General features: G+C 40.9%; 1 protein-coding gene across 4 annotated transcripts in view; it reads right to left on the minus strand.

Moving 5' to 3' along the window:
* The window catches only part of SPIDR (scaffold protein involved in DNA repair), a 209364-nt gene that overhangs the window by 193278 nt on the left and 1085 nt on the right, over positions 1 to 15001 (minus strand). For all 4 annotated transcript variants that reach the window (XM_055704295.1, XM_055704294.1, XM_055704296.1 and 1 more), the window contains exons 2-5: positions 8398 to 8553; positions 7293 to 7371; positions 5581 to 5766; positions 2658 to 2815 (exon numbers count right to left, since the gene is read on the minus strand). In XM_055704295.1, coding sequence (XP_055560270.1) covers positions 2658 to 2815; positions 5581 to 5766; positions 7293 to 7371; positions 8398 to 8553 — 579 coding nt within the window. The remainder of the gene's footprint in view (positions 1 to 2657; positions 2816 to 5580; positions 5767 to 7292; positions 7372 to 8397; positions 8554 to 15001) is intronic.

Consider the following 15001-nt stretch of genomic DNA (forward strand, 5'->3'; position numbering starts at 1 on the left):
TACACTGGGGTAAGTCATTCTGCTATAATAAAAGCAGAACAACTTACTGCTTGCATAAAACTCAGTTTTGCTTTACAGAATCACAGAATGGTCAGGGTTGGAAGGGACCTCTAGAGATCATCTAGGCCAGCCCCTGCTAAAGCAGGTTCTCCTACAGCAGGTTGCACAGGATTGCCTCCAGGCGATGTGTCCAGAGAAGGAGACTTGCACAGCCTCCCTGGGCGGCCTGTGCCAGGGCTCTGTCACTCTCAAGGTAAAGAAGTTCTTCCTCATACTCAGATGGAGCTGCCTGTGCTGCAGTTCGTGCCTGTTGCCCCTTGTCCTGTCGCTGGGCATCACTGAAAAGAGCCTGGCCCCATCCTCTTGACACTCACCCTTAAAATATTTGTATGCATTGATACGATCCCCTGTTAGCCTCCTCTTCTCCAGGCTGAACAGCCCCAGCTCCCTCAGCCTTTCCTCACAAGGGAGATGCTCCAGACCCCTCATCATCTTTGTAACCCTCTGCTGGGCCCTCTCCAGTAGTTCCCTGTCTCTCCTGAACTGGGGAGCCCAGAACTGGACACAGCACTCCAGATGGGGCCTCACCTGGGCAGAGCAGAGGGGGAGGACAACCTCCCTCCATCCTGGCCATGCTCCTCCTGATGCACCCCAGGATCCCGTTGGCCTCCTTGGCCACCAGGGCACACTGCTGGCCCGTGGACAACTAGTTTTCCCAGGTTTATGCACAGCATGGTCTCTTCTGACACTGCCACACAGGACTCGGGCCATTTTAAAGCAATTCTTCATAAACTTGAAGAATACTTGAGTAACCGTTGCTGAACTCTCAACTACAGCTGTTAAACTGCTACTGACACCCACGTGAGGTGGCCGAAAGCTGGGCGGCACGCGGTGCCATAGCAGCCGGCATGCTGCCACACGTGATGTCCAGACCCACTTTCTTCACGCTGCGGCCCCAGCAAGGCAGCAGGACCCTGCTACGGGGCCGATTCACTGGGAAACTGGAGGCTGCTCTTCCTTTGCGAGCAAAACTCACTGCCATACTCCATCCATACTCTCACACTAATTTTACTAAAGAATCGATACCTAAATTTAAATGAATTTTAGTAAGGCTTTAATCCAGCTCGGTAACAGCTTTCCCCTGCCCAAGCCCGGCCCGTTTCCCTCCCCCTCCCGCAGGGGTGGCACAGCTTCAGCCTGCGCGCCTGGCCGGGCCCGTGCCCGCCGCCCTCCCAGCGCCCGGCGGCCGGGCCGGATCGGCACGGGAGGCCGGGGCCGCGCAGACCGGGCCTGCGGCGCCCCCTGCCGGCGGCCCGCGGGAACGCCTGGCCGCAGCCCCGGAAGCCCAGCGCCGCCCAGCGGAACGGCTCGGTGCGGCGCGGCCCGGCCCGGCGGCGGGAGGCGGTGCGTGTCCCCAGCGGGCCGCGCCGGCAGCCAAGCCTCGCCGCGCCCCGGCCCCCTGCCAGCGCTCCGCCACCAGCCCCGCGCCCAGCTGAACTTTCCCCAGCTGCCCGCCGGCCGCTGCCCCACGCCCCCTCGCTGGGCTCCTCCGAGAAGGGTCAGAGTCCTCCCAGGCCGCCTCCGGCCCAGGCGGCCCCGGCCCCCCCGCTCCACCCGCGGGTGCCGCCCCGGCCCCCCCGGCCCCGGCAGCGCTGCAGGCGCGGGGTGGCGGGGGAGGCTCCTGCGGGTGCAGCCAGCCTCCAGCACCAGGGTTAAACGTTAACTTTGCGCAGGATCCTGCCACATCTGGAGCCTCTTAATACAAGTCATTTCACTGTAAGACACTAAGCAAAGATCAACATTTCTGCCACGTATTCTGTACTTGATACTGCACGCCGTCTTTAGAAATAAAGCTTTTTTTTTTTTTCTGTAGAAAATAAAAGTGCCAAATCTTGGCTGTTCAGATTCAGCATTTACTGCTGTCCCTTTCCTGAGCTCTGCAATCCTCATCGCTGAAAAGGGAGCCCTGTAATGATCCCCTTACCTCACAACTGCTCTCAGAACATGGTCTATTCACTACACCTGGATTTTATATAGCTAAGGTCTCAAAGTGCTGAAGAGAAATAGGTTAACAGCCTCACCCACCACATTGCAGAAAATTTGTTTGATTGACATCAACTTGCTACAGGCATCCAGGGGTTGTAGAGAATCCAGATCATCACATCTCTGGTGAGAAACCTACCCACTTGATCACTTTCTGCACAAACATTGAATCACAAATTCCATTTAAACATAAGCACAAGCTTGTTTACTGCAAGGGCGACCAAGGACCTACACAGGTAGCCCAGAGAAACTGTTGAGTCTCCATCCTTGGAGATACTCAAAACCCAACCAGGCACAGCCCTGAGCAACCAGTTCCAGATGAACATGCTTTGAGCAGAAGGGTTTGACTAGACAGTGTCCAGAGATGCCTTCCCACTCCAGTCATCCCATGATTCAGTGACAACTCTACCAAGCTATACATGTGGGGCACTGCTTGGTTTTGAGGTTTGGCAGTCAGAGAAAACACCTTGAAAAATTCTTATGTACAGAATTCCTTCTGAAGAGATAAGCAAAATGCTCACATTTCTCTGAATTAAATGCAATCAAATATGAATATGCTCCATAATTATAGTAGAAGCTTTTTTTCTCCCCTTAAACTTGAAACAGTTTCTCACCTTACAGAGTTCATCATTCTCCTCTTTGACAAGCAGAGAATTAAAATTTGTGCAAGAGTCCGAGTCTGATATCTCCAGCGAGCTATCATCTTTTTCTGATCCGTCACACCAATCAGTGGAATCACTATCCTTCTCCCAATCAATGAACTCCAATTCATCTAAAACAAAATATTTGTAAGAAGAGTTATTATAATCAGCATGTATTATTCATAAGCATGAAGTCAGAGTAATAGTACAGTTATCCCAAATTTGGGAAAACCAAAATGTTATTTTTCATGTATGTTCAACTGATCTTTATGTTTAACTCTTTTGTAATCCTGTCCCTCACAAAAGCTAAATCCTACTAGCAGACAATATCTGTGAAAATATAAAAACTACATACAAAAAATAGATTTCAAAGGCACTGCCTGGAAAAAGGCAATATATTTAAATGTTTAGGTAGGTAAGTATTTTCTAGTTTTGTTATTATTTTTCCTAGGGTTTAGTTAGGTAGGGTTTATTTTGCCCAGTCGTGTTGGATTTTCCAAGTGTACTCATTTAGAATTAACTACTCTAAGCAAATATCTCACAGTGAGCTGGAACAGCTGAAAATTTGGTGTAAGTTAACATCTGCTATTAGTGGTAACCCTCACAGAGAAATGAAAAAGCTAGTCAAAATGGTCACCTCCTAAAACACCACGGCTAAACACACAGGTCTGCAAATCGAACCTCTAAACACATCAGAGGATTGTTTAGGATAAATTAATAGAAACAGGCAAAAAAGAGACAATTTTTTCCAAAAAATTCCACAAAAAAATTACAATAAATTAAGAGATGCTGAACAAGATGCAGAACTGTTCTTCCACCATCCTTATAACCAGATGGTATTTAATGCAACTCCAGAAGTCCACTCACACCTCCAAGGATCTCCTGAAGGCAATGGAAGCCTGAGCTGCCACAGCAGCCTCACCACCCTTCAGGTCCAAGTGCCACAGGGTACTGAGAGGAAAAATCTCATCATATTTTGTATAAATGAGCATGTTTAGAGGAGGAGGGATGAAAGCTTTTTTGGTTTTGCTTTTGTACATGTCAAATTTCTGACATTGAAAGAATCATGTATGGGGAGAGGCAGCAGAGAAAGGAGGCACCTCCAGAACGTGCTAGGCATCCACACAGATCTGTGGAACTGTAGCAGTACCTTCCGGACTTGGCAGTGCTACTGTAGTCCAAATCACTAGTTCTCTTCATCAAACTTCTAAACTCTGAAGTCACCCAGAGAAATAAACACACAGCTCTGGTGTTGCCTGCTTTTTCACACACATGAATGTATTTCTGTCTATCTATGAGAAAGCTTCATAGGAAATTTTAAACACAGACATTGGTAACCAAGTAATGGGTCTCTTGAAGCTGTGTGACAAGCTGCACGTAACTTGTGACAGCAGTATAAATTCCTTAACAACATACAAGACTATCAAGTTTTATCTTGTCACCCTCAAGTACTAACACTCAGCCCTCTGAAGGTGAACTTCACATGGAAGGCCATGTCACTTAAAAATACTTTTTCGGCTATTGTCGCCACACTTACAATTGTGCCTATATATGCACACACAGAGATATACATACACAATACTATAACTAGCGTGTAGGATGTTTACTTGAAAAAGCATGCAAATTACAGTTCTTTTACTCCCTATTGCTTTCAATATATTTTTGGGTTTAGAAGAAAACCAGGAGATAACTAGACTCCCTCAGTAACTTCAAGCAGATACATAATGCATCAGGGTTTCTTCATTTGCACAGAGCAACCAAATTTTGCTGTCTCAGAAGAGTAGAAATAAGTCTGTGGATATTCTCTTTTTTTTTTTTACAAAAAAAAAAAGATAATTACAGATGAAAACCTGCAGAATATACTTGCAGGAGACAAGTGCAATAGAGTATTAGTGGCAGGTTAAAAGATTCCTGGTGAGCATTAGATTGCAATCTAGAAAATGGCCAGTCCTTCCATTCGAAAAAGAAGGAAAGAAAATCACTCGAAATTACGAAAGATTACTATCGGATATGTCAATGACAGCGTTAAATCAATGACAAAAATATGGATGAGATGAGGAAAATTTTGCATTTTTGTTGTAAACCTATGGAGCACGTTTAACCAGGGTGGCAACCAAAACAAGAAGTAAATCAGTCAGTCAATTTCCTCACAGTGGTGTCTGAACACTTTGCTAGACATCAGGGTGTGAAGTTTAGCTGTAATACTTCAGATATAGCCGAACTATTACAAAGCTAACCTGATTTATTTTTCACATTGAAATTACTTCCTAACAATATCCTAACTAATACTTATATAAGAGTACATATGTCAAGATTTTTCTGTCTTCAGCTGCACTTTTTAATCAATTTCTCTCCCCTCTGTCATCCCCTGCTCCATCAATTAGCAAGCAAGAACTAAAAACAAAACCCATGGTTGTTCACACAATACAGCTAAAAGGGGAAATGAGGAATACTGTGTACAGAAACAAAAACTCACGCCACAGCGTAATGCTATCTGCCGCTGCAAAGTCTGCCACATTAGTCAGTAGATGCAAATAGCGATATCACCAGTCAAACAGGGTGGGCAGAGAAAGCTGTTCACAACCTCAGTCTGTATCACAGCACAGAGAAGGAAATGGTACAAAGAAACTATAATATATTAAAATGAACTGACATGCCTTTACTCTGTGTTGTACAAACTGCCAAACTATACTCCTTTACGCCAAGGTTTAAAATTTTTGTACATAATTTATACGAAGAACTTATTCTACACTCAGATGAAACTGATGAAAGAAGTGATTTAACCAAAATAGGATTAGATCATGTCATTTTGTCAGAATGATCTCAGAGTATTTTCATTACAGCATTTGAAGCTGAGAGAAGGTTTCTTGACAAATCTGCTTGCATTTGAACTTACCTTCACTACTTCTGTCCTCTAACAATAAATCATGTCTGCTAGGTGACTCATCTATTTTGGAAGCATGACCTTTTTTGCTGTGTGACCTTGGAATCAATGTTTTCTTTTCATCACCTGAAAAATCACTGCCACTAGAGGTCCATATTATGTCCTCAGCTTCCTTAGAGCTTTCAGCGGCAGCAGATCCTATTAAAAAGAATTGTAAAGTGTTAAGATTGTTACAGAAATGTAATTTTGTTGAATTTTAAATTCTTAAAAATTAAACTATACTATTTTTTAACTGGAAAAAACATTACCAATTCTGTCACCAGGCTTCAGAGTTTAATACTGGAGTATTAACTCACACCTATTTCTTATACATGCATGCATTATTTTCATTTTGGTTCTCCACAATAAATGCTAACAATTCTTTTTATACAAGGAGGCTATCGTTCTGTCCTTTGGCCGAGTAAGAACAAGTAATGGCTGTCTGACATACAGCCCTCTACACAGCCCTCCTAATGCTCTCACACATGCTCTTTTAAAATGGTAAGTGGTTTAAATAAAGACTGTCCTTAGAATTCTGGGATTGGGCTTTCTTTGACTTTATACAATGAATAATAAACAAATAAAAGTATTCCATCAGTAGAGATTACTTTCCAGTCTTATCCCAAGAGAAAAAAAAAATTCAACTTTTCAGGAGTAACAAAGAACAGCTGGCGCGTTTTTGAAGGGAGACATTTAAATTCCAAATACCTTTCTCCATAATTTTTCATAACAAAAGCAAGAGGAAAAGGATTAATACTTAACATGGAGCACACAGAATTAGCAACCATAGGAAGGCAGAACTTCCATTTCCTACCACTATCTAAAGCTTATTAGGTAAATGGGAAGTCAGACAATTACTGGGGGTTTGGAATTAGGCAGGAGGGCCCAGAAGAGAAACATAACCACATCTCCTCCTGCAACACAGAGTTTTAGGGTTGGTTTTTTTCAGAAATCTAGAAAGGTGTGATTTTTGAACCCTAAAAGGTACTCAAAAGGTGCCCAGCAGGTCACCTACTTCACCCCAACAGAAGCAGCACAACTGCTGAAGCAAGTAGAAATACAAAGACTGAAGAAACTACTGCCCCCTCTTTCTTTCCTTTCCTCTGGACTCAAAAAGAGAAAGAACTGGAATGAGTCAGTAAGTCCTCCTCCTGTTTATTATGCCTAGAGTTCTTTTTTTTAAAAATCACAAAATTAAACAGACTCAGGTACATACAGAAGACTGTGAAAGCAGGATGTTGGCAAAATTCTGTTTTTCTATCTATTGCTCTTAGAAAATACATATTTTCTCTCATGCCTGCTTGTCTGTCTCTAGCATTAGAGTAAATAATTTTACCCTCTAACTAGGCATCTAAGAGTTGCTTTACATTCCCTCCTCTTAAATATGTGGAGAATTTAAATATCCTCTTCCTGCTAGAACACACACTATAGACAGCATTGGTGATGCTTCTTTCACCTGTTCAAGACCAATAGCTGAAGCTTTGCAGAATGTTATTTGTGGCACTCTAGGTGAACAGAGGAGCCCAATCACAATAGCATCACAACTGTGTCTCTTATCAAAATTAGCTTCTGATGACAATAACAGAAGAAAGCAATCAGTATTTTGAGCCAGCTTCTACCTTGATAAAGGGCAAAACAAAGTGGCAATCTGCTGACAATGCTAACATGAAATAGTTATAACGTACCCGCTGCGCTTTCAGCAGATGTTAACAGTGGTCCAAGATGCTTCTTAATCCTGGATTTCTTACCAGTAGGTCTCAAGGACTATATTAAAAAAAGACAGATTCAATCACCAAGACATTAAAGGCAGTTTTAACATTTAGTAATACACTCAAAACTACTGTTTTGAGTACACCACAACTTAGTAGCACAATTTCAATTTAGTTTTTCTATCTTCTACTAGACTGCAGTATAACGAATAAGGTAATAAAGCATGAGAATAGTAACATAAAAGCTTAATTTTCATTGTTTTGGGAAACATAAACTTACTGTAACTATGACAGGAATCACATCTAACCTTGCAAAGAACAAGAGCCAGTATTTTCAGCATTAAGAATCAAAAGCAGGGAAGAAGAGCACGCTTGATAAAGCATGTGCCCTATTCAAAGTTACAGAAAGAAGCGCTCAGTGGCTCTGTCTCTAATTTTCTTAAATCACACAAGCCATGCTACACTGTGACTGCTAAGTACCAGAAGAAATAGAGAGCAACTTGGTTGAAGATTTTCAGCACCGAGCACTTCTCACTCAGAGCTGACTGAACATCTCTGTTTATGACCAACAAGACCAACACAAACACAAAAAAATAAGCATAATTAGATATATCATCTAAAAGAGCATCTGCACCAAGATCCACATCTGCATGGGTCATCAAAAAGCAGGATTTTCTACAGTGAATTCATTATTGCAAACATACTCTTTAGATCTAGCAAAAAAATCTTCAGAAGCAAACTTGAGTCTTTTTGTTCCATATTTTTTAGGAAATGCAGTACTCCATCCCAAATGTGAAATTACTTTTGCATCTTTCGGTGCATTATTGAAATTTTCAAACTGATAAACGTTATCTAGAACATAATATGTTAATGTAAGCTTGGAAAATTACACTAACAAGCTAAGACAATGCTCTTATGTAACCTTATTTCCATTTTTGTCTACTTTGACAGTTATAACAATATGTTGTTAATTGGGAAACAACACAAAAAAAGGGCAACATCTTATAACTCAGTCAAGCATGGAAATTGGTTTAACTGTCAGTTTGCATCTCTTTCTTACACCGTTAAGCCAGCATTTTACCTCCAGCACTGAAGTATTCTGAAAACCATCCCCACACCTAAGCCATGCATTGGAAATCGAAGCAGCAGCCACTGATGGCCTGACATTTGATTTTTTCAGCTGTAGCAGTGTCTCATCTGGGAAGCGTGCACATTCTGCATTCCAAAATCGCTTCCGCTACAAAGGAAAACAAATCCATTAAAAACAGTGTGTACACATAATTCTTTTCAGGTTAACTGTACTTAATCTAGACTGCCCCTAAGTATTTTCTGAATACTTACAAACCTAAATACCAATTTTTAATGACCTGAGCAAAAAAAGTTTTGAATACTTGCAACCATTTTTTTATGCAACGCTAAATAATAACACCACCACCAATGCCATAGCTAAATTTATTTTTTTGGAAGTACACTACTTTCTGTTTATCTCCATTACATTTGGCTTTATAATCATTTCACAAAAAACAGTAGATGAATGATGCCTTCCCCTTATGTGGGATGCTGGAAGTCATTTGGACTCTTAAGTAAGTCATGAAACAGGATGCTGACTAGCCTTCCAGTGCTAATTTCATGCAGTAGATTTTCACGCCTGAGAATAGCTGAAGATGAGAGAATTGCCTGTTATATCCAAAGTTATCTTGTGGATTCTACACCAGTTTACACACATAATTTGATATTTAGCACAACAAACATCTTAGCCCGCTATGTTACTGAAACTTATCTTACAATATGTTGACTACATTATCTGCCTGAATACATCTTTCTTCTTCTGATATACTTTCTCTCAAGTAACAAAGTTCCTACCCATATTTAATAACTACTCCAAAGTTATGTTAATCAGCACATATATTTTCAGCCAGGCTGCTCAACCATACGTACTTTGAACTGAGAAAAATATGCCCAAAACCCCCACCAAGGTCTTTGGCAACTTTTATCCATTTTGTAACTGATAATGCATATTTGTTTCCTCTAGACCTTTTGAGTGCTCACAAGAATGAAACAAGCACTTTTCAAAAGTGAGCAGTGAACAGCATCTTCACCCCTTCAGTCAGCCTGACCTATTGTCAAATGATGACAGTAAAACAAATGTCAGTTTCCTCAGACAGTAATTGACTTTGCTAAAAGCCTCTTCTAAAATTGCTGGGGGTATTGACACTGCAAAGCAGCTACTACAAGAGCTCATTATCACCAAAGTCAAACTTTGTAACATGAACTTTGTCCATGTAACAACCCCCACAGAAGTATAAATGAAAAGTAAAATCTTGAATATTATGTGGTATAAGGTGTCCAAAGTGCTTTAATAGGGACATGATATCAAGTAAGGCGGCTACAGCAGTTTAAACAAGAAAGGTTAATATTATGACATGAAGGGAATTTAAACCTCGCCTTCCTCCCAGTGAAGATGCTGGCCCAAGCCTCAATGTCCAGAGTGCTTAGACATGAACCTTTACATTGTGCTATGCTCTTGGTAAGTACTTCTGCACAGCAGAAAGCATGAACAGGGCAAATATTAACCACTGAAACACATCAAGGCCCATTTTTTTGGTTCTGCAGCAACATGTCACAGCAAGACCTCACTTCAGTTGGAGACATTTGTTTCACCTGCATGTCCCTCAGGCTGGATGACTTCTCTCAGGCTCAGAGCTGACTGTACAGCCAATGGTGCACCAAGGCTCAAAATCATGCCATGGCTCTAGTTTAGGGGGGTTTTTTGTCGATTTTCATAGCTTCTGGAAGATTTTGCAAGATCCATTTCACAGACAAAACTTTACAGTATAAAATATGGTTTATCTAAGCTTGCTTCTTAAATAGGACAATCCAGTGCTGAAAAATGCTGATCTGTGCCAACAGTAGCACTACAGCTTGCATGCAACTTTACAATACACTGCTTTTGATAGTCAATTAAAAGCAGAAACAATTGCAAAATAAGTGAAAAAGCCACAAAAATGCATGCACAAAGAGTTACATGAAACAGGCTTTGTAATATATTTCTGCTGTTAGAAAGCCTAATGAACATAGCACTAGAGAACTACTCTCTCAAGTTTCTCATCCACATTATTCTTAAAATCATTACATCCCCGGACACACAGAATCCCTCTATTTCTGTATGCTGTCCAATACCAACAGAGTGAAGAAGGAGCACAGCATAAGGCACAGGGGACAAACAAAACACACGTGACAGCTGAGGTACAGCCAGTGGCGCACAACTGACAAGATTCGGGAAGGGGATACCATATAAAAGTCGGCAGGATAAAAGCTATATGTTAACTGCCTCTCCCTAAGTAAGAAGGGTTACGATGGATATAAGAAGGGTATACTTACAGTTGACAAGATTAAAAAACCCCAGACTAATATGAGTAGAATAAATAGCTGGTTTTATGCTTAGAGGATGTAGATAGTTACGCTTACATTTAGATCATTAGGAGTGCAACGTGAAGTGGCACTGGGAGTGACTTTCAAATAGCTGGAATACTCCTTCAGAGGCACTAGACAGTGACAGGCAAAAAGCAAATTTTAATAGTTAATGACTTAATGAAGAAGAATGTTACTTAATCCTGCACTTTGCTAGCTTGGATACAGGCAGGGCTGCTCAGGTCTTCAGAGCAGCACTACAGGGATGTCTTTGTGCAGGTGGTCTCATGGCAAATCAGAAGTAACTGGAGTCCCCTCTCCCCGAGCACCTGGCACTTGCCAGACCGCGCAGACACTGTGACAAGGAACCAAACAGCCAGAAAACTTTTTTGGGAAGAAGCACTAGTTACCTACAGCTGGCACAGCAGCAGAAGAAAGGATACAAGGACCAGTGGGACCACTCCTGCAGCTGCTTGACACCATGGCAGTTTAATTACAACCTGAATAACCATCAGTACTGCTGGCAGCTCTGGATAATTACCTCTTTATCTCACCACACTTTCTTCTCCCCAGATACAGGAAAATCTGAGAGTTTCTGCTACCACCACACAGAAATTTATAGCCACTATAGTTACTGAGAAAAACTGAACACAGTTCCTGAAGTTCCAGAACAACAAAGTAAGGAAATACACCCTTTACATGAGATGTTCTTCAGCTACTGCAAATTTCTGACAGACACCATCTGGAGGGAAGAGAAAGAGGACTTAGGATTGTCGATATTGACAGTAGTGACTTACAGCTCCATGCCTTTAATGCAGATACCTTTCCACCATTTCCCACATCCTACTCCACCTTAAAAAAAAAAATGAAAAAACAAACCCTAAAGACAGCTACCCACATCCCAAACTCCTTGACAATTTCAATCTCTCCATGTAAATAACTGAAGTGAACTTGGGAAAGCGGACCTACAGCTTCAACCCACAGTTACTGAAGGGGAGGTTTGTCAAAGCAGCACTGCATGCATGCACATGTATGGGTGCACATATATACACACCCACCCTAAGCATATTTTTAAAAGAAAAATATGCCATGCAAAAGTATATCATTTCAACATGTGTAAAATAATGTTTATGTGCAGATACAAATGTAAAGCACACAAATGTATTTTTATTGAAAATATGAACAGTGTGCAATAGCAGTTACAGATATACATAGATAGGAGGTTACAAGACATGCAATTCAGGAGAAAAATTCTCAAGGACACCACCAACACCAGAGGGTTCCCTCTGGCTGAAGGTTACAATGCAAAGAACGGAAGCAAAACACGGTGACCATACTTTCCACATACAGCTAGTGTCACCGTGCTTCAAATTACTAATGCAGTACGGCAGCAGGGAGGCCAGCTGCGAGGCCCAGGAGTGGGTACGTGTGATCTGGAGGCAGCTCTGCGGGGCCTCTGTTCAGCTCTTCACCTTTGGGTGTGGTGGGATGGTGCCTCTGCTGGGGAGACCACCCTCACTCTTCCCCTGCAGAGCTGCAGCGTCTGCTGCTCCCTGACACCCTGGCCCAGAGGTCTGGTGTCCAAGGACCTCTCTGCAGGAATGCATGAGCTGGCATGCAGAAATGTAAAGTTTTAAAGGCTCTTTGCTTCCACTCCAGCCTGCTTCAAGGCAACAGAGAAACTAATATTTTAAGTAACTTGCTTCTCAGGAATAAATATTTATAATTAAGCTAATCTGAAGGCCGTGCTGTTCCCAAAGAAATGCAGCAACAGTGAGTTCTCTTAATCTTGAGTCACAAGGTTAACCCTCATCTTCTTCCTCTGGCATAAAAACAGGGCACACAAAAAAGATCTTGTGTAACTTATTAATGTTATGCATGAAGTGTCTAGAAACAAGGTATTGGTATTAAAAAAATATGTATCACTGAATTGGGCTCAAAAGAGCTAGAGCACACACACCTGGTGTACTGCAAAAATCAGGATTTATTACAAAACAAAGAGTCAGGCAAATAATCTTGTGAATTGTGTAAAGCATCTGAAGACAAAATATGACCTCTGAAGTTCTGAGTTAAAAAAGGGGAGGCTAGGATGGCTACCTCATGTTGAAATTGTCTGTAGACCTCTGTTCACAGAAGCACTGCATTTTGTCACTGGAGCAGCCCCTTCTAAAGAAGTGAAATAAAATTAAGTCACTCCTGATGGTGTCAGTGGAATTAGGATCAAGCCCTTCACGTAAAAAGCATGGCAAGCAATCCTTCTCCCATTACTTCTTTAGTTATTTCCGATGAGAATAAAGGTAAGTCAGCCTACGTGGGTACAGGTATGAGGAAAAGGGAGAGACTCTCTGAAAATTCAAGAAATATACATAGTGATTATGCAACAGAATACAAGAAATATGGGGCCAGGGATTTGGATCTGATTTTTAAATAGATGTTCCTATCTAGAACACCTCCATTCAACTGATCTATATCACTAACTATGCCAAATACTTGTTACCCAGAAATACCCTATATTAAATCACTGGGACTATATCACAGCCCTTTACACCCCAGACAATCCCACTTTCTTGGGGCTGCTCCAAAAACCACAGAATGAACCCGCAGGAAAACATGAACCAATATATTATCTACTTCATATACAAGTGGCATTTCTTTGACGGTTCATCTTCTCTAACACTAAAAGCAACATTAGCTGAAGGACAAATATAATAATAAAATGTTCTACTACATGAACTCCTCCTGCTACTGACACGCAAATCCATGTTAGTCATGTCACTTAAGCACCTCAGAAGTATTCAGATACAATTATTCATTCTTCCCAAACAGAGCAGAACAAACAATAGTGCTGAAAATCACAGCTCTAGTTTCCAGAGACTTTTCATATTTTTAAAAACAAAGGGAACCATTGCATAAAAGTACACAGAAATACCAAACACTGACCAATAACCATCCGCACCTTTCACCTTCGTCCTCAAGAGACTTCACATAAAAGTACTCAAACTAGAAGAAGTGTTGGGCTTCAAAAGCACAATTTTAAGATAGCACAAAACTCAGTTTGAAAACATGCATCTCATTTTCGGCAAAACTCAGCTGAACACACTACTGAGCTCCTGAAAGTATAATTACTGTTTTTCCTGCCTAGATAGAAAGTGCAGTTTTAATTTAATATTAAAACATCCTTGCATTTGAAACCCTCAAGTGAGGATTCAAATAAAGGTTACAGAATTAAAACTGCAGTCATATTTTTTTCAAGCCAAGGTTATTTTTTTTATTCCTATGAAAACCAGTATGTATATTTTCCAAAGGCAATTTGCAAGAATACATATGAACCTGAGAAAGGACCTCGTTAAGTTGTAATCATTCATGAAAAAGTCTAAACTGTATGACCATAGTCACAATGACCTGGCATCCCTCCCTCCAAGCTGTCAGCATGCATGTGGGAAAGAGGAAAAAAAAAATCTCAAAATACTTTTCTTATTGATATTGGTATAGGAGACTGATATTTTTAGAACACTGTTTTAAAACATTTCTTTGTGTTCACGATGTTTACTAATCAATGAAAGGCTATTCTCGTTGACTGATACATATATGTATTTAACATTACCATTTGAATGTCAGGATTTTTTTAACCTATACAAGCTTATTTAAGCAAGAATATAAATTACTATAAGCCTACATTGAGGAAAAAAATAAACACCCTCAAGGAATAAGAATACTATTGAAATGCATTTTGTGTCAATAACTGGTGGCAAGCAGTTAAGACTGAAATCTTCACTCCATCAAAATGGTTAAACCAGAAAAAATTTTGCAAGATTAAGTTATCAAAAATGTTTAGGATACTGTAACAGTATCATGCTATTTTGTTATGTATTGTGTTGGTTTGTTTTTCTGAATGGTTTAATTAATAGTCAGCAAGTGGAGAAGACTGCTGTCTTTTCACTTGACCAGTGATATAGTAATGAGGAACATTATCTTCGTCCGCAAAAGAAAGTACTATTATCAAAAGCTGCCATCACATTGCAACAAGAGCTGGTTAAACCTCGGCAGTCGAAGCGTGCAGTTCTTTTACTGGTCAAAAACTTTAAGTTTTAGAAGAAAATACGTATCACATCAGTGCTACAAGGTAAATTAAATGTAGGATGTTGTTTTAAACTTGATATCTTCTTCCGTGAAAACCGATTTCAAGTGTGATTATTTTAAAATCGGTGTATTCACACCATTGTACTCGTACGTTAAATAGAAAACGAAAGGTTTTAGAATCCCGATCCATCTGA

The sequence above is a fragment of the Falco cherrug genome, chromosome 3 (assembly GCF_023634085.1).
Source record: "Falco cherrug isolate bFalChe1 chromosome 3, bFalChe1.pri, whole genome shotgun sequence".
NCBI lineage: Eukaryota > Metazoa > Chordata > Aves > Falconiformes > Falconidae > Falco > Falco cherrug.